At 35.8% G+C, this 24,773-nt stretch overlaps 1 protein-coding gene across 5 annotated transcripts in view; it reads left to right on the top strand.

Moving 5' to 3' along the window:
- The first annotated feature begins 3,164 nt into the window (after positions 1-3,164).
- RUNX1T1 (RUNX1 partner transcriptional co-repressor 1) overlaps positions 3,165-24,773 on the top strand; it is a 148,804-nt gene continuing 127,195 nt past the window's right edge. For 2 of the 5 annotated variants that reach the window (XM_087931496.1, XM_026705983.2), the window contains exon 1: positions 3,165-4,256. In XM_087931496.1, coding sequence (XP_087787622.1) covers positions 4,229-4,256 — 28 coding nt within the window. In that variant the 5' untranslated portion in view covers positions 3,165-4,228. Of the gene's footprint in view, positions 4,257-4,968; positions 5,038-24,773 lie in introns of those variants that run through there. The other 3 variants (XM_026705982.2, XM_026705980.2, XM_087931494.1) reach the window with 2 other exon arrangements.

Raw genomic sequence — 24,773 nt, 5'->3', positions numbered from 1 at the left:
TTCCTGTTCTTTACATCCTACTTCAACAACTTCATCTTTAATGCTTAGATGTACCATATTCCCATCTGTTGGTTCCTCAACTGTCTCAGTTCAGTTTCCTTGAGGAAGAGTGTTTTCCTAGGATTTGTGGATTGGTCAAATGTTTACACCTTTTATGTATACTATTGAAACTCTGACATGATTTTCCCAGAGTGGAGGAAACTGATGATGTCTCTGAAAAATTGAACATGTCATAGATTAATATCCTACCTATTAGTGACTTCATATTCCTATTCTGCAATAAAAAAGCAACAAATTATCACACTATACCCAAAATTATTTCATGTATTGATGACTGCTTTAAAATCTGCTATAAACTCAACCCACAAAGGATACAGATATCGTCTTCAGAGGTTGTCCTCTTCTTTTACTTTCAGTGGCTGAGCCCCTTTCTATCAGATCTATGATTTTTTTTGCAAAACTATGCTTAATTGATAATAATCTTGACAGATTCCAGAATGTGGTCCTTCATCAGCTTCTTCCTTGCAATTTTCCTTGCTTTAAGAGCAGAAAAGAACCATTCAACTACTACAGTGAGTAGTTTGTCTGCAGATATTTCCAGAAGAGGCTTTATAGGGTTAATCACTTCCACGGCCCTTCTTCCATTGTTTCTTTTAATATAGAAAATACACTGATAAGGGAGATGAAAATGCTGCAGTGTCTTTTTCCTTAGTGACCAATTTCCGTTTAGTTTGCTACACTCATCTGAAGTCTTCTGGTTACTCTACCAAATGAGTTAAAGTGATGGCTAAGACAGTAACCCTCTTATTATGGCACCATTTTCTTTTTAAATATGAAGAAAATTAACAAGGGTTATTGAACATTATTTGCTGCTAATGTGATGCTACCAAATATAGCAATGTTTCTCAACCTGGCAAGTTTCAAATATATGGACTTCAACTTCCAGAATTCCCTAACCAAACTTGCTGGCTTGTTGAAGTCCACACATCTGAAACTTGCCAAGGTTGAGAAACACTGCTATAGTATATGCTGTGATTTATTGTTGCAATTGCTAGCTTTTATCTGTATTTTATGCCGCAGCCAAATATTGATTTTACATATATATATATATATATATATATATATATATATATATATATATATATATATATATATATATATATATATATATATATATATATATACTAACAGAAAGACTTCCCTAGAAACTGTTGGGTGATTAATAATAATAGCAGCAACAAAAGGGTTTTTTGGGGAGGGTGGAATGTTAAAGCTCCATGACTAACTACTGAACTGAATAGAAGAATAGAAGGGTTAAACACACACAGGAAAGTAGTGCGTGAAGCATCATCTCTTCCTTATGGTCAACTTCCAAATGAACTGGACTGAAATCTAGCAGAACTAGGGTTTAGATTGGGGATAGCTATGATTCAATGTTCAAGCATCCATTGGTGGAAGTGGTTGGAATATGATTTTGTAATAAAAAGCAAGTCCATGTGTCATACCAACGAAAAAGTTCAGATTTTATGATGGTGACTATTTGGAGATGAATACTTTTTTTAAAAAACACACATTTTTTTAAATTAAACTTATTTTCTGCCATCTTGCTGTCATGAGATTCCAGAATCAGCAAGATGGGCAGAAAATAAATTTAATAAAGATTATCTGTCTGTCTGTCTGTCTGTGATCTCCTCTCGCTATTTCTCACTAATGGGGACCAACTCTTCAAGTTCAGGTTAAAATGCTAGCTGGGAAAAAAATCCCACCATCATCGGATCTTTAGTGTTTCTTTCTTGTTCTTCCTTTTTGGAAGAATCTATCTATTTGTCTATCTATCTCTATCTCATACCACTTTTATTTTCACAGATAACCCTAGGCGGCAAACATACCTAATATTCTTTCTTTCTCCTCTTTTTCCCACAAAATCCTGTGCGGTAGGTTGGGCTGAGAGTGAGTGGCCCAAAATCATCCAGATAAGCTTTCATGTCTAAGTCAAGACTAGAACTCATAGTCTCCTGGTTTCTAAGGGTAGCTTAGCCATTAGATCAAATACATACACTATTAATTGTAACTTAAACCATTCGTTTTTCCCCTTCACTGAGGGAATAGGCATGCTACTTTATCTTCCCAGTAACTCTGTAGCTGAGATACAGTGAGTACCTCAAGATCACCCACAGAGTTTATATGGCTGACTAGTGACTTGAACCCAAGTCCTTGTCTTCAGTCAATGCTCTCCCTCTCTCCCTTCCTCTCTCTCTCTCTCTCTCTCTCACCAATGCCGGACACTGTAATTTAGCCGTAATGATTGGCTGCTAATGCTACAATTTACGTAACAAAAAATCCTTTTATATGCAGTGTGTGGGTGATTTTAAGCCCACTGCCCAAATCACAAAACAAGCATAGAATGTTTATAAAAAATACTACATTGTGGAACCTAAGCAGGCAGCTCCCTTTTAAAGAGTACTTACAATTTAAATCTAATTAAACAAGCATAACTCAAGAAGCAATGAATGAACTGGCTAATTGCAACAAGTGTTAATCAAATAAAGCTCAAACGGTAAAGCAGCATTTTGCATCCCAAGGTTTATTTCCAGTTTAGAATTCTTTAACCAACTTAATTCACATTTGCTGATGTGAGGGCTTCTGAAAGTCACCTCATCTAGCAAAAGTGTGAAACTAAGAAAAGCCTCCGTCAGGGGGGAGGAAGGTGAGGGGGAAAATATCTTTTTATGTTGTTGCTGTTGTAAGAAAAACTTTTCCCAAAACAACAGGAATCCAGAAAAGAGAGATATTACAAAAAAGGAAGAACAGGAAAGAAAGAATAAACGTCCGAAAGAATCCGACGACGGTAGGGTTTGTTTGTTTCCCAGATGGCGTTTCACGTGAACGCGAAGAGTCAGGTTCCCTGTCAGCGAGAATTAGCAAGAGGAGATCGCCGAGTGGCTTGCTTTCTAGCCAGGCTGCCTCTTTCCGAAACTGACAGGAGATATACAAGCGAGGGGAGGGAGGGGGGGAGAAAGCAGCTCTCCAGATGGTTGGAGAAAGTGTTTGTCTTGGGTTACTCGAGGGCGGTCTGGACTTTTAAAGGAAACAGCCGTGGGGAGCGGCTCGGCTTGGGAGCAAGTGGCACGTCCACTGTATAAAAGGGAGGTGAGGGGGCGGGAGGAGGAAGAGGAGGAGGCGGGAAAAGGCAGGAAAACGAAGGCAGCCTGCTGCTCAAGAGGAAAAGGACCCGAGGATAGTTAACATATACTTGACCCACCCCCACCCCCACCGTCCGCCCCGGTTTTTCCCTTTCCTCCCGACACAGATGTCTCCTAACTCTATCACCTCCCACTGCTTTAAGCCCTCCCTTCTGCACCTGGGTAGCTGAGCCAGGCCAGCTGCTTGCAGTCGGCTGCTTGACTTTAGAGGTGGCTGTAGAAGAAGAAGAGGAGGAGGAGGAGGAGGAGGGGGGAGTGGGGGAGAAAAGAGATCCAGGCGCACTCACCCACCCATACACGCGCGCACACGCACACACGCGGAGACAAACAAACAAGCCGGCGGAGACGCTCCTGCAGGGCGGGTCTGCGCAGCCATTGCATGGAGCGGCTTGCCCAAGGCGGTCGGGCGCAAAGGAAGCCCGCCGACCTATTCGCGAGAGGCAGCAAGCGGGCGCCTCGCCGTTGACAGCGCCGGACGAGCGGCTGCCGCTGGGATCTTCGGCTCGCCTGGGGCTCGCAAAAGAGGATCTCCGGGCGGTCGCTGTCGGACTCTTCGGCTCGCTTCCCCGCTTTTCTGTTTTTAGTTTTTATTTATTTATTTTTATTATTATTATTATTTTGCTTTTTATTTGTTTGCGCCGGGGATGATTCTGCAAACCAGGTGTGATCGCTCCAGGCTCTCGGCGCGGCCCCTCCAGTAAAAAGCTCCCGCAAGCCAAACCAAAGCTGCCCGGGCCGGAGGAAGGACACAGCTGGACTTTGGGCTTTTGTGTTTGTTTCCCGTTCATTCTCTCTCCCCCCCCCCACCCTTTCCTTTCCCGGCGTTTGGACTCGAGTGCGCGGTCGTGTGGACCGGGGACCTCCGGATTGGTGGGGGGATTTAAAAGAAGAAGAAAGAAAGCGAGGTTAGCCCTCCCCCTTCTCTTTCCTCGCTCGCCTTTCTCCGCCAGCCGGCCTGGGGCTGTCGGATCTTCCTCCAAGAAGGACGGGAACTTTTTATTTTCAGCGCTTTCGGCCTGTGGCGAATGGTTGGAGTCTCCAGTCCTTTTCGGTGTAAGTATCTCCGCTGCCGCCGCCGCCGCCTCCCCATCCCCGGCAAAACGTTTGGCGATGATAAGAGAGAGCCGCGCGGTTAAGAGCCCTGGGGCTGCGTTGAGGACCGGATTGGGGGGGTGGGCAGGCGGGGAAATCCTGAGCCTCTCCCCCGCGCCGCTGGTTCAACCAGGCGGGCTTCCGCCTTGAAGCCTCTCAGATGGAGGCTTCTCTGAGCCTGTCAAGAGGTGGGGGTTGCCGGGCGAAAAGCTTCAGCGTCGGTTCTGCTTTCTGGCCCGATCGACCTGCGGGAGAGAAAAGTTTTAGTCCTCCGTTAAGTTCCGCCTGCCGTCTAGATCGGGGGCGGCGAGCGGCGTGCCTCATCCAACGCTTAAATCTGAGTTAATAGGAAATAGACCGAGATTTTTCATCTCTCTCTTTTCCCGAGGAAAAAAAAAAGTACAGCAGCGCCTCTGAGCATGTACGGAATGATTTCGTTGAACGCCGAATAATAATCATAGCGGTGCTTACTTAGGCGGGTGGCGGGAGGGCTAACTACTAAGTTACAACGCCGATTTCTTTCCTATAAACGTGCTTGTCCTCGTGGGAAGTTGTTCCTTGCTGGGTACGAGTTAGTACGATGCCAGATTGTTTGATAGATTTTAAACGCCCGTAGTGATGGCTTTGCTCTATAGGTAATCGTCAGGATAGATACGGGTCAGGCACGTTCTACACCGGACACGATATAGAAATGGTATCAGAAGGCACCCTATATTTGCTTTTTTGCAGAAATGCATTTCAGGTAAGATGCGCTAGGCATTGCTTTTTCAAATCCAAAACTTTTGTGTCACTACAGTAGATGTCAATATATAGAAGGAGAAATTCACAGAACTGTGTATTGGCTGTAAAAAAAAAACCCCAGCCAATTGAAAGTTCTAATTAAATTACTTTCAGAGATACTAGTTTTATGAAAAGAGGTCTGAATGCAGTTTTCTAAATGTATTGCATACACCTAGCTAGACAAGTTTACTTAGAAGTAAGTCACTGAGTTCAGTGGTTCTTCCAGGTAAGTGTATAGCATTTGGGACAGAATTGCAGCCTAAGCTTATAAATCACTGATATGTTTCCTTTAAAAACATCACAATTCAAAAATCATAGAGGATATACAACTGTCACTAACCATTTTCATTGATTTGAAGTTTTATTCATTTTACTGTTAGGAGAGGCTGGTGAGGAAATCTCTTCAACCTATATTGGATTTAAATTAGCATATATGGGCCAAGTTCTTTTATTCTTTAGATGTAAGTGGACTATTATTTATCCTTGGACCAGGTATGCCCTGAAATAGGTGACTATCATATGCTGAATTACACCTTTGAACTACTTTTTTTTTTGACAGCACATCTGAAAGTAGTAGGATAGTGCATGTTACTTGGAAACAAGTCCCATTGCACTGTACAGGATTTACTCCTAGGTAAATGCATAAATATGCAGCCTTAGATTAGCTTTAGATTTTATATTGCATTTTATTTTTTTAAAAGGTGGGGGATTTCCTAAGATGTATAACGATCTGGCCCACCTCTATGATGGATGACTTTTGAGTCTTGGAATGCAAAAAATCATGTACTTAATGTAACTCTGACCCCTTTAACTTTTAACATTGCTTCCCCTAATTAATCTGTTCAGGTCCCATACTTAAATGGCTGTCTACAGCTGCTGAAAATTGATTTATTCCCTGATGGTGGTCCCAGTTGCTGACCAAATCATTTTTTTCCTTTCAGTTCTAGACAGATTTTTTTGTCTGTTTTGATGGTTTAATGAATGTATAGTTTTAAAATAAACTCCAAATACCTTTGAAATGCATAGTTTTGAAATAAACTCCAAATACCTTAATAGCCATGTCAGAATTTTATCCCTTGAATATTTGTGTCAGCATAATGTACTTCAGATGCTCCCCAAATTGGTACCTTTTTAGACATGATAGCATTATTTGTTGAGAAGGATGCTCCTCATACTGCTTTGATGGACTCTGTACTTAGTTTTTATTCAGTTCATTAATGATTAGAAAGACTGTAGAAAATAGATAGCAATAGCATGGATGGTATTTTTATGGTTCTAAATTTAATGGTTGAATCATAATAGATAAATGATAGAAGCTGTTGCTTTTCTGAGAGAAGCTGGAAAGATTAGTTTAAATAATTCTGGAATGTTTTCTTGCATAAAGCTAACTGACATGATTTTCTGTAACTATATTTTTTGAAAAGAATTGTTTTCCAAAGACACTTTTCTAGAAACCCAAACGCTATTTTGTTTTACTCAGAAGCACATGCCAATAACCAGTCATTAAATTAATGACAGGAGATGGGAAGGATAGGTGACTTCTTCAAGCCTCACCATTGATTAAATTATTCACAAGTATTCTCTTTAAAGTATTGGTATGAAACTTTTCAAGACGGCATATCAAATTTCATTGTGCGTGATGAATCAGCTTGGTCAATTCTACCTCTCCCTTTCTAACTCCAGTCCAGTACTGTGTAACATTATAAATATAGCTCATTGTTTAGTTTAGAAAGCCTATAGCAACAACTGGATGGAAAATCAAATCTTCATTCATATGAGAACTACTTCACTTTCAAAATCTTATGAATGAACCAATAGACAAGTAGTAATTCTATTTTGCAGTAGAATGTAGTTAATAACATCAGGCGATTTCATTCCAGTATCTGCTGCTATTCAGCTTGTTTTTCTTCAAAAGTATCCATCATGCCAGCGTTCCCTATGTTATTTTTGAAATAGCATTTTCCCATTCCCATTGTTAAGCTACTGCCTCCACTAAAACATCACAAGTATACCTTCGTCTGTATCAATTTGTCATCATGTTTCTCCAGGACATTGTATCTTATGCTGAAAAGTACTGTTTGTTGCATGGAAAAAGGAAGTAGGAAGCCCAGGACACCTGAAATAGCAGTCAATGGCCAGCAAGCTTAAGGAATTCTTCTCTGTCAACTCCTATTTCTCACTGTTTTGAAACGGAGCTCAGCTGACAGCCACTGAAAGGAGAACCACTGTGGAGCATTTCTTTAGGAAGCATTCTGAAAGTAGTTTACATTGCAGAGAGGGAAGCCCTCTTGAAATTGGGGTTTGTTCAGACTTCAACTTTGTTTACTGCAGTAGCCCCAGTGCTGTTAAATATTAGATAATTCCAAAGGATTTATAATTGGTAATCAGGATGCCAATATGCATCTTCTTTTTAATAAACAAATATTTTCCATTGCCCCCATTCAGTTAAATTTGGAACTACTCAACAGAAGTAAAATAATTGTCTATTGTTCGATGAAGGTGATTTATTATGAATTGGCTTTGCCCAGAAGAAGTTTTTTAAAAATGGTCTTTTTCTCAGAAGTGATTGGTATGGGAGTTTTACTATCGCATAAAAACGAATATTACTATTAGAATGTAAATGGACCATCTTTCATGGAAGAATGGACTCCAGTGTGATTTTTTTTAATCTCCACATTCCTTTTAACATGCTGAGCACTGAATGAATCTCACTAGACAAAAGCCTTCCAATACATGGAATAATTACTTTTTCACATGAATTCATACATTGTTAAATACAGCATTGGATTTTTTTAAAAATAGAACAATTATATTATAATTCAAGCTTGCTTTTATTTAAGGTTATAGGCAAATAAAAGTAGCAGTGAATAAGACCAGTCTTTATAAATAAGAATAGTTAAAAGATTAATGATTGTGTAAAGAGAGATTTTGATTTAGAATTTATTAACTTAATCTGATAGAGATAGATGTCCATCTTCATTGTTATTATTTTTTACTTTCCTTGATAAGAAAGTTCTCAAATGATCTTTGAAGAGTAGTGAATGTTTTATTAAAGTAAGCATCGCCTTGGGATAATGGAAGTAATTGTGAGTGATAAGAATAGAGCTCTGTATGTTGTCTAAATAGAACGAGATACTTTTGCTTTATTTCTAGAGCCCAGTTTTGTATGGGAAGAGTCACCTGTCTGTTCACACTAATTAAAGATTGGGAAGAGAGAGGAAAAGAAAGACAAGAAAGAAAGAAAACTTGAAATATTTCCTTCCAATGAAATTTAATTACATTAAATGTAATTTAATGTAGTGGTGTATAAACAGAACTGTGGTACTATTTTTGAAAGGAAGTAAATGCTAAGTGGTTGCCATGGACTTGTAGTATGCATCAGAGATGTATGAACTGGGGATGCTAAATTTACATTAAGCATGCATTTTGGTAGCAAATAATAACATCGCTCATTTTAATACAACATATGCAGGATAGTGCACAGCAATCCACTAAAATGGAAGAGGATATTTTAGTCCCAAGTATGCATTTTCTATGCATTCTATTTAACCTTATTGTGTGGATACACATGATCACTAATCTTAGAGGACACTGTGCCATAAAGAAGATCTTAGGAATTTCTATCACATCTGCTTATAGTAATTATGACCATAATTAACATAAGAATTAGAAGTGAAGCGATGATGAGCTGAGCAATGAGGTATTATGGCATAATAGTCATATGTCGGTATTCTCACATTATTGCACACTAGAATTCACATATTCAATGCAAGAAAAGATGTTAGATTTTGAAGCATTAAGCAGCTGAAAAGGCCTCTCTGCCTAAGGCAGATGGACCTTTTTGATTTACAGGAAGGTAACCATTATTAAGAGAGCATCAGTTGAAATTAAGATTTATAGCCCCAAGCTTGGACTTTCAGACAGCTTTGATTATGAATAGTTCATCTCTCTTATACATTTTCATTCTGACCGTCAAGAATATCATATATATTGCTTCCTTTTTTGTAAAAAAAAAAAAAGGAATGAAATGCGTTAATAGATATTTTTTATCAAAAAATAAGATATCGTATAATGTATGTAGTAGGTCTGGAAAATAAGTACAAGGAATTTTGAATTAAATAGTTGGACAGAATTCTTTATTGGAATATGTGTTGTAGACCTGGGGACAATTCACATAATGATTGCACAACTTGTGCTTTTATTTTCTAGGAGGTAGTGTAGGATAAAGTTAAGATTGATTTTAAATTAGCAGACCAGTGCTGGGAATATTGACTTGGAATTAAGGTTTTGTTAAGCCATGGTCATCTTAATTTGATTTTCTGAATAAATTACAATTATCTGGATATACATAATTCACTAAACCATTACAAATCATAATATGCTAAACCAGAAACAAGCTCACAAATGAGTATGTAAATCCAGCCACGGCATTCCATAGAGTTTACTCTGTAGGACTGCAGCCTAACCATATTTGCTATCCTACATCTAAAATTGCTGCTACCAGAAATGATCTATTTGCAGTGAGCATACTTCCTTTTTTTGTGAATATATATCTATTTTTTCTTTGAATCTAGTGGCTCAAAACTTGAGTATGAAGAGAAAGGGATAACAAGAAGTGGGAATGCTGTGACTTTCAAATATGTAAAAATGAACACATACCAGTTTAAACCAATATAATTTGTTATTTTTCACAATGTACATTTAGAAATTTTGGTAAACAATTATCTAATTTTTCCTTTCCCTATATATTAAACTGATTTGTTGAAACAAAACTATGTTGCAACTACTGGTACTTTGTTCTGGTAAATTATATTGATGATCAAGCTAATAGAACAGTCTCATAAGGGTGTTTAAATCGAAATAAATATTGTAAGTGTAAGCTTTAAAGGAAAGAAAAATACATGTCTCATCAATATCTCAATGATGCTATGAAAATTTTACATTATTTGATTATGTGTCATCAAGTCAGTGTTGATTCTTATTAGTTGATTCTTCTTATTATTATAAATTAAGCATCATATTATGGCAATGATAGCTTATTTCTACTTGTTGAGAAGTGCCTTGTAGATCAGGTCAGACATCAGTCTCTAGGCTTATATGCTGTGCCTGGTTATGACAAACAGATGCTTCATGGAAGATTGCAAGCTGGGACAAATAATTTGGAGAAAAACATTTGCCTCTATTTGACTATATTTGATATCTAGAAGAATGCTTCTTCAGAATATAGTAATTATGGCAAATAATTAATAGCACTTGATAGTCTACAAAGAGCTTGTAGAATATGTTGGTTGGTTAGTCTATTTGATATACAGTGTTTTTTTTTTCTACTTGGCTTTATTCTGATTTCATATAAAAATGATGTTTCTGTTTTTTACATCAGTCAGGAGACCTCTCAATCTTTAACCATTTTATTTGTCATTCTTCAGTACTTCTGTGTGAAGGAAGAATAACAACTTGTCCAATAGTTTCTTTTTAAAAAAATAAACATTCACTTTGCCATTGGAAATCAGTGGATTAGAAAAATGTCTTTCTTATGTTTCATAAGCATATTAGATAGCGAAAGAAGAAATCCACAAATGGTCAAAGACTGAATTCAATACGATTTGCTAATTTCTCAGATTACATTACCCTGTTGTCTATTTCACATAAATTAAAAGGAAGGGAAACCTTCTTAGTTGGCAGTTCAGGGAAGACATTATAGATTGTATATTTCTTTTATTAACATGTTGAAGCCAATTAATTTGAGCTGGAATACATGGCTCATTGGGTTGTCAGTTTAGTAGATTAGGACATATAGCTCAGATCCTAAATTAAGGTAGGTCATATTGATGGCACTACCACCATTTTTATTCTTCCCTTTGTAACTTATATTGAAGAAAGAAATTGGGGTGGGAAGGTAGGATGTAAAAATAAAATATAACTAAAGAGCAAACAAAACATAAGTCAAGTTTTCTGGAACCAAAAGTTATTCTTATTAATTGGCATAAATAACCACATTGTACCAAATATTTTCTAACAATGATAATAAATATGTTTTATTGTAAGATACATTTTAATATCATATAAAATGAACCTAATTAATAAAATTTATTATCTAGATTGACTGTCTTGGCATGGTATATTCTAGTAAATAATTCCATCTTGGCACATTTTTTCATCAAACAAGAACATGTTTTTGCTAGCTCTATGAAGGAAGACAACTAAAACTATTCCACTTTGATTGGTGGCCCATTATAGTGCAATATTATGCATTTTGCAAAATTAAACAAAGGGAAAAGAGCAAGTAATCCATGAAATCGGCAGGTGAACATGAATGAATGTTAATCATTAGAAAAGGAAAATTAAATTATTATTCAATGCTAAGAGAAACAGTTAATATGTTGTATGAAAGTGAACAAAGATTAGAATGTCAGCTTTCCTAATCTTGATCTGGGGAAGATTACTTGACATTGCTCATATGGTTGAACTATAGTGACTGTACTCTTAATGCAAGAAAATTAGATAGTTTTTGCAGCCCAGCACTCTGGAAGGCCTGTATTGTCCTCTGTTAGGTGCTGAATTGAATTGAATACAGGATTGAATTCCCCATAGAGCTATGAAAAATTGGGTAACCTTGGACCACTCACCACCTTTCAGCCAATGCAGCATTACAGGATGGTTGTGAGCATAAAACACAGTTCATAGAAGAGTGGTGCACACTACCCTGAATCCCTTTGAGGAAACCTAGATTATAAATACAATAAATCAATTTGCCCGTGCATTCATTTTTTTACTTCATATCTTCTGGGGCATGACACCCAGCTCAAAAAGAGCATTGTCTAGCATTCAACTGAGTCCTGTCCAGAGAGAGACAAGAGGGAAAGATAGGTGCTTATGAAGTGAATGTTAACTTAAGGGGAGAAAAAAAAATGGAGATCTGGAAACCGCTTACAGCTTTGCTTTCCTTAGCAGGTGTGTGCGTGTATGTATGTGTGTGTATATCAAAGTTGGTCTTTCTACTTCCAGAAGGAATTGCCCCTCTCAGTCATAGGCCAATGCCTTTCTCTCCCCCTCTGTTTATTTTTCCTGCCTCCATCTGGATCAGGCTGATATTGTAATCACCCTGATGCACATTGCCTCTCTCTCTCTCCCCCTACTCTCCCCCCTTTTCTCTCACACACAATGTGCCATCCTGACAAGGCTTTTACTTCAGATAAGCTGCAATGTGTGTTTAATGAATACAAAGCCCTCGCTGCGCTGCTGTCTCGGTTCCTGCCCATGTGCTCCTCAGCCAGAAGGTAATCTCCAAGCACAGGGAGGGAGGGAGAGAAGGAAGGGGGGGGGGTACCACCAGTTCTGTCTGTTCTGCAATAGCCCTCTCCGTTTTTTTTTCCTAAATGATGTTAAAATTGATAACAGGCTCCAAGTGAAGATGTAACCTCTTATCTTGCCTCTCCTCTTAGCTGGTGGAGAATTTACATTTAAAGATTAGCCTGGAGTGAGACAAGAAAAAGGATCTGTCTACCTGTATTTGTTGGGGAGACCTGTCCCTCCCCCCTCATTTATTCAACTGGACTTGCAAGTTGGGATTATTTTCCCCACCTTTCCTCACTCCACTCGGTTTATGTTTAATTGTTCAACCTGATTGGATTTAGTTTTTCTTTTTAAAGAACAAGATAAAGAAACCGTGGCTTTGGGTGGGTGAGGGAAAAAGGTACATTGACGAGCTTTTACAGGCTGATGTGGGAATTAAAAATGAACCTCATAAAAGTATAGTTCATTCTTTTATCAAATGACAATGGGGAAAATAAGCTGGTTTTGTGCAAGATTTGGCCAGAGGGTGGGAGGATTCTGATGATTTTGGGATTGATGATTTTTTTGAAGATATTGAGAAGATTTATAACTGCTCACCTCTTCTCATCCATCTTTACTAAAGTTCTTCCATTCATGTTCTGTATGACAAGTTCAGGATGAATAAGTGCATTGAATAAGAAGTACCAAGCAGACTAACTTAGAAATATATTTAGACAGATCAATGAGGTTTACTCTTTTGTAATAGTTAAAACAGTTTTTAACTATTGTGCCTTTGTAGTAGGATGTCTGATTTGGATTTTATACTTGGATGTGCGAATACTTCGTGTCAAAAGAGTGATACTACAGTTTAAAGAAAGAAAATTGGTGTTTAATGTTAGAATCTTTGGTTTTAGATGACATGGCACACATTTTCTTACATAAGATTTTTTTTTAATGATATTGTGCTCAGTAGTCTTCAAAACTAAAAAAAAGAGAAATAATATAGCAAAAAATATTGTTAATTTGTAATAAATATTTTAAAAACTTACTACTACTGTAAACATTTAAACTAAAAATGAAGTGAAACTACAAATCAGCTGAAAGAATTGTTGTTTGTAAACAAGCTCCTTAGAAACCAAATATGTCTTAACTCGGAGGGGATTAACCTTTTTGCTACAGTGCTTGGTCGGGTGTATGCATAGCTAGTTAAAGAAACATGATCCAATAGCTGCAAGCCTAATTAAAATCTGTTTAAAGCTGAAAGAGGTGGGAAGTCATGGATCCATGTTGACAACAGAAGATCAATGGGATGAGACAATAGAGCCCCATTACTTTACTTGCATTGACTGAATATATTGACATTTCAGGTTTACAAGTGCCTCAGTAAGCAAGCATGATGGAACACAAGTTCACAAACCAGAAGGCAGGAGTGCCACATATATTATTGTATTGTTGTGTCTGTCTTCAGGTCTCCTAATCATTGAAGCAGAATAGCAATGGATAATTGCAGAAGACATGGGGAGGCTGAAATCTCTCTGTTACATAAAGCAAATTTTAGGAACTTCTTTAATTGACCCAAGAATATATAGTATTTCTGGGCTTACATTTTCGCATGTTATGTCAGGGATTACCATTTTTCTGTGAGAATTGTTTGGCAAATATGTCAAAATCTATTGTTCATTTGGAGTCCACAGTTGCACTGGATTCATAGATTGTACAGTATGATAAATGAATGGTATAATTTAAATACCATATCTTTCTTTGAGTCCATGTCAGAGAGACAATTTCTGATATAATTGTTGGATCCATTTCTGATATAATTGTTATGATTTTTTTTTGTGGTATCTTGGATCATCAAGTCCACTGCCTTTTGAAGACAAGTTTGATATGAAATAATAAAATGTTTATTATCTCAAATTCTCTGAGATACTATAAAATGGAACCAGTAGTACAATAAAATTCATCAGGTCTAGGCAAGCATGGAAATGAAAATTAATTTAAAGCAGACAAAGAACTAGTATGACAAGAATCACCAGTGATTTAACTCCTTTTTTAAAATGTCAATGAAAATATAGGATGAATTCAAATAGTACTATAAAAATACAACAGTTGTGGCCATGAAGTGAACTCTTGATGTTTCTCTGAAATAATGTAGAGAAAATGAATCCTTCATAACATTTTCGTGAAAATTTTAGTTTTCCGTTTGATCAGCAGGTGCTGCTGAGATGAAAGCCACGTGTAAATTTTCAGAAGGCCATAAGTGTCAATTTAGAAAAGGAAAGTGATAAGAGAAAATGCAATCAGTTTTCCTGTTTTCAATTTGTGCAGGATTTGAAGAGCTGTTTTGTTAAACTGCTACATCTGTTCCAATATGAATATTGAACTACTTCCACTAAAAATAACACCCTATAATTTGCAAGCCATTGCAATCTTTTGTTAATGTGAGTGGGTTATTTGGAGGAAAAATTGGTTCTGAAAAACTGATTCTAGCTTAATGTGCACTTTTGCTTCTTAGCAATTTTATGAGGAGCAGAAAAATAGTATTATGAAGCTAGGAATTTATTATGATGATGAGAAATAAATGTGTTTTCTTAAGTAAACATTTGTATGTTGTGTAGCACTTGTTAATTTGGGGGGGGGAAAGTCACTTTAAAACCAGCCTTACAATATTTTTTTTCATTATTTTAACATGACATTTATCCATTCCTACTATTCTCCCATTCTGCGCAATAATACAGTGCCTATTCTTAGAACAGCAAATCAAAATTTTAAGGTAATCAAGGGTATTTTAGTTAATAGGTCTTTTAACTAAAATAACTTTTTCCATATTTAAATAAAATGGCTAAATTATGCTTGAGTGTATTCATTAAAAAGCCTCTTCAGTCATGTTAATCAAGTTTTATGGAATGCACAGGATACAAATTTTAAAAGCATGTGTGTAATAAAAAGTATAGATAGGCAAACTAAGCATTTGTTTAATAAATGGTTTTTTTAAAAAACCAGTGAAGGAAAAAATGCCAAGTGATATTCAAAATGAGGTAAATTACTATGAAAAAATAGGTTAGTATGACAAAGGATTTTTGTACAGTAATTGGAATATGTACCCAAGTTTTAAATACATTTTTTCTTCAGATTTTTGGTACTATTATAAATACAATCATTGGCCTACTGAAAATAATATAACATCAGAAGCTTAGCTGTATGAGTAACTAGGTGAATTACCTCAGTGGAATAATCCACAAGTGAAAAGAAAATCTCTGAAGAACCTTTATTTGTCTCAGGTTCTGCTCAGTAATCTGTGTGGACTGTTACACAATGAAACAGAACATCTGAAAGAAAAGCCTATGTTACAAAGCAGTTCTTGTAGTAATTGCCATTATAGACGAGACTCCATCTAGTGGATAAATTTGTTCCTCCAGTAGCAACAATAAAACTGGACTATTGCTATTTTAAATTATTGGTTAGCATCCGTTAGCATTGGTCATTCTCCATCATGTTTTAAAACAGGAGTGTGTTAACCACCATCTGAGAAAGTAGTTTCACAGCCCACCTCAGTTACATAGGAACCTGTAGTTACCTCGATGGCTATAGGGCGCTTCAATATCTGCCTGGCTGGATATTAATATGCAATTTGCATAAGTACCAGTCATTACCACCAACCAGTTTCCCTTTGTGATTCACTTTAACTGAAGAGCTATAGGCTACATTGCTTGCCTGACTGATGATGACCGCACAGTCACCTCCCTAGGTGGTAGTTCAAATGTCATGTTTCAATTCGCTGGGTCAAACGACTTTCCACAATGGACTGTCTGGCTGATGTTCTGTTTTCAGTGTAACATTTCCTGATTGGTCTTAGAGCAGCAGGATGCAAACTACTCTTTCATCATTTTATCACAACATGTTGTGTTAATACATATAACAAGGTGGCATCAAGATGTTCATGTTTTTTACATGCCAATAAATCCTCAATAAAAAAAACCTTACATCATCTATATCTCCTTTAATACCTCAGCTAAGTATTTGTTTTCCCCTAAAACAATAATAACAAATGCTATTTGTTGTTCTCCATGATGAAAGGGTTGCATCCAAGCGTGGTATGTTATGATATAAATAGAAAGCATGGATGATACATTTAAAATAAAGTTAAAAATGTAAAGTAGCATAGTAAAAATCTTTGCTTTAGGGCCTGAGAAAATGCAATTTAATGAACTGATTAAAAGCATCTCCTTAGATGGCCTTTAACCAAAGACTGTACTGGCTATTGAATGACAACATTCCAAAGAATTAAGATGCTAGAATTGCTGTATGGAAGAATGGATAGCAAGAGACAGAAATATTTGTTCCAATATAATTTTTCTCTGATATTGAAATAGAGAAGCATGCAAAAATACTTCTGCAAAGGAAATTTGGGAAGAATGCTACAGTAGATTAAGAAAGCATGCTTAAAAGGACTTCCAGGTAGAATTGTTTGTTAAAGCGATTAAGTCTCTTGGCTGCCAGAAATTTGATAGTATTGCCAGACATTTATGAACAATGGTGCCAGATTGTGGGTTTGTTCTTTAAACATAAATTAGTGCTGTTGCTGGGGGGCGGGGGGAGTGTGACAGTGTTATAAAAAAACTTAAAAGATGAATGTGCCATCAGATTCAAAAGAGTAATAGAATTAGGATTCTAGTTCTGGATTGTGGAGTTGTGTTCTTTGAGGGAAGACTAATTTATGACTGAAAAGATGCTTAACTTTATCATATTTTACCTATCATTTCAACCTGACTTTATCAGGTTTTTATGTATACTGTAGAAAGCTGACTTAAAGTGACACACATATTTATCAGATATACACACTTCAAGGCCAATCTATTTTTCTATATTTCCCTCTTCCACAAACCTTAAATTTATTGCATTTATTAAAATTGACTGGGAAAGAGTAGTTGTACAATGAGAAGAGGACAGTAATCCCATACCCAATAATTTAGCCACAAATGGGCTTACAGATAGAACATGCGTGCAATGGCATAGTTAGTAGATTGATCCATGAGCTAAACAGTGCAGCATTACCGACAGCAGTAGCATTTAGGGCTGAACAAGTCTATTTCTATGGTTGAATTTTTCATTCAAGTTGTGAATTTTAGTATAAAAAGGCATGTGAAAATATGTACAATCTTCATATGAAGCTCACTTATGCATTTTTGTGCTGTTTAGTCTGGCATATATTTTCGATTGGGCACTCCATCACAAAATATGAAAATCTTAGAATATGTTTGTTCAGATTTGCATATTAGTTTGGAGAAGCATGAATGAGTATGGTTTGTATTAACATGAATCCAAATAATTTCATCCTCATTCCTAATATTGTATTTTCCTCAGTATATGTATTTCAAAGCTATTGTTAACAGATTGCCATTGTCTTAATTTTGTTTTCTTTGTTTGAAAATCTAACATGGATCTTAAAGCATTATTCAAGATAGCAAAAGTGGCATTGGAATTCTGTATTACCTCACTGTGAACAATATTTCTAAAGTTTTCTTTTCCAATATATCTTCCTAATTATAAGGGAAAGCAGGTATTGCATACATATTGGCAGATGTTAGTTGTCAAGTTTCACACTTGCATTTATGAGCCAAGGTTCAGTAACTTTGCTTCCCCTTGGGACAATCGATGCTGCTCTTTGGGTTTTGAGGTGTTTCTATTCCATAATAAACACAATTTGGGCATATTGCACTAGTAGCATGCGCAAGAGTTTTAAAGAAACATAAAGGAAGAATATTCATTTAAAACCATTATCATTTTACAGGGTGGTCCAGGTTAAATGAGATTTAAATAGGAAACATTGGGGAGTTTATGCTCTTGAAGGCCCATTACTAAGGAGAAGAAATAAGATTAGTTAGATAGTCTGGCTTGGTATAAACTGGTTTCCTATATAGTGGCTGTTTTCAAGTGATGATCATTGAGGTGAGAATGAGGTGTTAAAATAGGTTTGTCATTCTTAGAGGTTAGGTTTTATCTATACCACCCTTCTATTCTTATAAACATTATTTATGTGTATGCCCTTGGAAATTTTGAAGTTGAGAGCCTTGTGGAATGAGAAAAAGAAGAGCAACACAATGAAAATATTTATTGTTATCTCGCCTTTAATATTTTCATAAATAATTCAATGCAGCAAAAAATACCTAACACTGCTTGTTCCTTCTTGGACTAGTATTTGGGATAATAATAATAATGTTACTAATGATAATGATGGTGAAAGGTGGTCACAGTGATGTTTAAGGATTCTGTTTGTAAGTTAGTCACTGGGAGATGGGTCAGTGACATGGACAAATATTGTAAGAGAAATCCTTATTCATCCATGTGACTAGTGTACTTGTAGTATATGAAGTGTGGAGACTAAAAGTTTGGGCAACTCATGCCACTTTTGCATTGATAAACATTCTTTTCTAAATTTTGTGTGTGAGAGAGAGGGAGGGAGGGAGAGAGAAAGAGATCAGCTGCAGTAGTGGTAGCAATAGGCAAATAATGTTTGCAGCTGGGCAATTACAGAAGTCCCTAAGATGCGCAACTGTCAACCATGAACACAGATGCCTTCGAAGTTATGTTTTTCTTCTGTGTGGAAGTCATTGGCATGGAACAGATGCCTTCATTCTGAAGAAACCGGACACTGGATGTAATTGATTCTGTCTTCTCTTTGTTCTCTAGGGATGGTCCCTCATTTATGATATTAGATAAGGGAGATAGAATAAAAAGAGAGAAAGAAATATTTGTAGAGAGTTTTCATAGTGTGATATGAATTATATCACACTATAAAATTCTGGTCTATTTACCATGTATTTTCCCTTTTATATTTAAAGATGGATCACTTACCGGATTTCTGTTCATTGTGTAAGGATATTTTTTTAAAAAAAATAGAGTTTCTTCTTGCTAAGTATTAAATCAATTAGGTTGGAACATGATGATTTATCAACCACCTGACTGATTAGAATGTAATCAGCAAGTAATAGGCAATTTTAAATATGTAAGTAAATACAAAATGATTACATGCAAAAAACCTCCATCTCTTAAAAAATGGCAGACTTAGCTGGGAGATGTTGTTTTCTTTGTGTTACACTGACTTTGCTAACCATCCATCCATCCATCCATTACAGTGAACAAAATGGGCCTTCTTTAATGAAAAGTAATTAATCAATTAATTGTAATAACTACAATATATTGAATTGAACTACATATATTAAATTGGATTGAGATTTATAGCATGATTAACCTGACCTTTGGTTAGCCACATCTTTTAGTGAGATAAAACTAAATTACTCAAATAACTAAGGGTGTACCTAGTGTTTTTTCTGTTTGCTTTGCTTTTTGGAAACCCATTTTCATCTTTAATACAGAAATTGAGGCTTTTCCTCATAAGTAGTTTTATTTTATTTGTTCAACTCATTTGGGAATTCAATTTGGGAAAATACTAGCGATAGACTCTAGTCTTCTGTACTGATTCTGTAACTAACTTTGGATACTGGCCATTGAAAAACAGCCTCTTTGAATGAACTTGAAAATATATATATATTGCAGAGTCTCCAAGCTGTTGAATGATTTAGTGCATTTTGCAGTAGCTGTTCTTTGTTAGCTTGGCTTTTTCTCTGCACTTATAAATATTAATTCATACCTAGAGGCAAGAAATATTCTTTTTTTTTCCTTTTAGAATTATTCCTAAACTATTTGAAATGTTATAATCCCCTTATGTTGTTATATTTAGTTTTTTATAAGTTTTGTTGTTTAAATTACCACTGGAAGTGGTTGAGTGAAGTTGGCTGTCCTCCAAACCAGATGATCAACAAAAAATGTGTTTATGTTCTAATTGCTGAATCACTGTTCATAGTAAATTTACCAATACCTCAGGTGTTCCTGACTGGAAGTGTTCAAAGTTTCAAATCTATTTTATTTTCCAGTCTGGAATACAATATCAAAATCTTAAGGTGCTAGTGTAATCTGCATTGCTAACACAATAAGTTCTGATCACTGTCTATTAATAATTACAGAACTATGTTTTCTATTATACCACAGTACAGTACAGCAGGTCATAAGAAAGATGTAACTTGAAATTTAATGCAATAACTACCGTGGAAGTAGGGCTAAGAATGATACGATTAACTAAGTGGGGATTACTTCTGAGGACTATGTGCTAAACAGGTAGAATGACAAACTAGGACTGAACATCCTAGACCTAGATTTATCCCCCAGCTATGAAGCTAACTGTGTGACCTTGGTCCAATTAAATCTTTCACTAAAGGCTATTCACATGGTTGTTGTGGAAATAAAATGAAATAGAGGAAGAACCATATTTGCTGCCTTGGATTTTTCTAAAGAAAGAGGGAATAGACATTTATTTCATAAATAGAAAAATAAACAAGAGCCAAAGTCTTCTCTTCCTTTCCTCTCATGAGACAGATCTCATTGAATGTCAGATTATCTATTTCTCCTTGTTAAATACAAATTCTTCATATTATGGTTCATTCTCCTTACCTGATCTATTACATTCCCAAATGACTAAGAGGGAAAAAGCCCGAGGGTACAGATATGTAGTTAAAATGAAGTTGGTACATCCCTTAGTTTTTTTCAAGGTTCCATAAATTTGGGCTGACTTTGTGCTATTCTCATTCCAGATTGCTGGTAATCAGAATTAAATATTTCTTGTTGTTTGTTAATTTCTTAGTTTCTTTACTGAACATAGATGGCTTTCATTCATTCATATGGTGGGAAATAAATTGTTGCAGTTAGTTTTGGGGGGAAAAAAACAGTGTAGACATTCTAATATAGGCCTTGTGTTGCAGATTTTACTACATTTTTACTTTAATTGCCCATCATGAAAGCACTTGTTAAAGTTTTGCAGTCCTCTGCAGTTTCTTGAAATTTGGGGTGCTGTGGATCTCCAGACTACAGCCCATAGCTTCAGAGTGGACTTTAGATTGGGAATTTCTGTTTTGGAAAATCACATTGTATATAGTTTTTGTTAAGTATGTGAATAAGAAAGTTCAAGAGGGATTCTTTTTGCCAAAGCTTCTGAAGTTGACATGATAAAAAGGTACACAATAACCTACCAAAACAATAAAAATATGAAACAATCTCTAATAGGGGAAAGATCTGGACAACTTTTCTTGACAAAAAATTAAAAATGCATTAAAATAAGAGCACAAATGAAGGCCATGTACATTTATCTCAACTAGGAATGCCCAACTAGGAATATTCTTACTGTTCCTAACAAGTTTTCGGTACATGGGGTTAAGAACATTTGCTTCTAATAATATTTGCTCGGAGATATTAACAGTTGAGTATCAGTTGGTGCATGCTTGCTGGTATTTTACAGATATGTACCTGTACTATCTGTATGTAAATGCAATTTAAAAACAGAAAAAGAATAAAATTGAATGTGCATACAGTACGTATTATGTACAGATCAATCAGACAATTTTACTTCTATTTATATTATTGGATTGTTCCTCCTTTGCTTTGGATAGTAGTTGTGTCAATATCTGTCCTAATCCAGCTCTAGTTATATAATGTTAAATATGGTTAGCTGCATTAGTATTGAAGGGGATGAACATCCCTTAAGTAATGTACAAGCAGATATTGATAGTCATTTGTACCTTCTAATGAATATATAATTTATTGTCCTAGCACTCTGCATATGTCACATGATCAGGAGATTCATGCTTCCCTCCACATCTACTTGACAGAAAGCAGTAACTATACCGTCCAGTAGCCAAGTATAAAAAAAAATCCTTAAAGTTAATGTATTATACATATAATAAATAAATGTTTCATCACGATTTAGATCAATATTGTCTTGTTTAACTGAACTGTACAAGTAGTCATCGTTTAGGGATCACAACTCAGCCCTTAAGCAAAACGATTGCTAAAGTAAAACTGTGCTTACAGTTTTACTTCTTTCCTTATTTCCTTTTGCTTTGCAACTGAAAATTGTAAATGTGAGGTGTTATTGGTAAAATTGTAAATGTGAGAAATTACTTTTTTATCATCATCCTAACAGTCACTAAACAAGGACTATTTGTAGTTAAGAGAAACCAGCTTCCAGGATTCAAGTAAAAATAATAAGCTGTAGATGATTAAAGTTAAACCCTGAAATTTCCTAATAGCTATTCCAGAAAAGGGAATAAAATTAATATTTATAAACAGGGCAGTTTATTGAACTCTGAGATCAGAATACGAATAAAATGGACATATTCCCGGGACAAAGGTTTATTGCAATATTCAACAATTGTATTTATTTTATTTATTTACTCAATAATACTCTTCATCTGATAATGTTGGAATAACAACACTGACAAATTAGTAAGTATCAACAGTCCCACTAGTATAATTTGGTCCCTCTGTCAGGTTAAAAAAAACTGGATATGAAATTTTAGCTAATTATTTGCCAGCAGTTTTGGCTCAAGTTTTGGTGCCTGATGCATTTCTCATGTGATTTGCTGTTGCTGAACAAATTGCGTTCACTTTTCCAATGGTAATATAATCCTGTGTATGCTTAGGTGATGAAGGGATTCCTGACAGTAAGTAAGCAATGCAGGAATTGGTAACTGCATTTGATTTTCTTTTACACTGATTTCAATATGTGTAAGTCTGTACATCCTATTAAATACTCTGAAAGATAAACTGATGTAAGAATGATTGGGTAGGCCCAGCAAGCCCCTCTTAAAACCTTAGCTTGGCTGAATATCTTACAAGGGAGTGGAGGGAATAAGATAAAAGTGTTCTTACTCTAAGGTTAACTGATTTCAAATAGAAGGTACTCCCTACTTATTACATTCTGTGAAAAATAAATACATTTCACATATGTTTAAGATTGATCAAAAATATTCTGTATGCCAGTGATTACATTCCCATCTGTGATTAAGGGTTTCTGTCTGCATCTGGTTTTCACATTATATTTCTGTAACAAGAATCTTTTATATGGCAGAGTTCATTCTCTGTATTTTCTATTAGCTGCAGCTTGAACTACTGCATGGATCACAGATTTACACATATGGCTTTAATTACTTCATACCATTGAGAAAAAGTAATATTTGTTTGAAAATGTATGTTTTCAGCATTTCCATGGTTATGTAATGTGATGAGCTTTTTGAATATTATTCTTAGGGAGAAATACAAATTGTTAAAGTTTAAAATCCTTTTGGCTGGATTTTAAATTAGTCCAGACATTTTAGTTTCAAGATTGCACATTAAGTAATAAAAATAGTATATTTCCTTCTTGCCTGTTTCATTTTTAGATGTAATAGAAAGAAAAATAGAAATACTGTATATAGACTTTCAAAATATATTTTAAAATTCTTGTGATTTCAGCAGATTTCTGCTGCTACTATTGACTATCATTTAAAATGATATTTTAGTAGTACTTCAGAAGGCAGAGCTATTCATAAAAAGAATACTTAAGTTGAAATATATCCATTTACAGAGAGTAAAACCAGTTAAATTTAATGGAACTTACTCCAAGTAGACTTATACTGAGGGTACTTGATTGACACATGCCTCAATCTTATACAGATGTAAAAGATCAGTGCTATTGAACTGCCAATATGTTGTTATTCATGTAGATGTTTAGGATACTTTTCTTGATAAAAAGATAGGGTGCAAATTCAATAAATAATAAAATAATGGGCCTGAACTGTAGTTGTGCAATAGGAATATGTTTGTAGGTATATATAGTGAATCAAATGTCATGAGTTTAATACAGATAATCCTTGAGTTACAACTGAAATGGAGCCTGCTAATCAGGCTCTATTGTAACTCATGAGAGTTGTAAATTTGATCATCTGTTTGACTGACCAGATTTTATGATATTTTTTGCAAGTGGTTGTAATGTAAACCGAACACCAGGGTTATATACAGAACTGGCCCATGGTTTTCTATGAGCCGGATTTGCCAAAAATCAAAAGTAAATGCCAGTTTTTGACAAAACCATCATAAAGCAAGGTCATGTGACTGTAGAACACTGCAGATGGCTGTCAATGTGGCTCGGTTGTCAATGGCTGTGACCATAGGAAGCCATCAACCTTGGAATTTGAAATCTGGGTTGTAAGTACCCCATATCTAGATCCATTGTAACTTCCAACAATCTCTGACTGGTTGTAAGTTGAAGTTCACTTCTAATGCACCATTCTAGAAGTCCACGTTTAATGCACAGCACCAAAGCTGCAGTGGTTAAATGCAGTACTGCAGGCAACTTCTGCTGATCACTGGCTGATCACTGGCTGATTGCAATTTGGCAGTTCGAATTTCACCAGAATCAAGGTTGACTTAGCCTTCCATCCTTCCAAGATCGGTAAAATGAGGACCCAGATTGTTGAGGGAAATATGCTGACTCTGTAAAGTGCTCAGAGAGGGCTGTAAAGCACTGTGAAGCAGTATATAAGTCTATATACTATT

Source organism: Pseudonaja textilis, chromosome 3, assembly GCF_049901715.1.
Source record: "Pseudonaja textilis isolate UNSWEBS1 chromosome 3, rPseTex1.2, whole genome shotgun sequence".
Taxonomy (NCBI): domain Eukaryota; kingdom Metazoa; phylum Chordata; class Lepidosauria; order Squamata; family Elapidae; genus Pseudonaja; species Pseudonaja textilis.
This window is presented reverse-complemented; position numbering and strand designations above follow the sequence as displayed.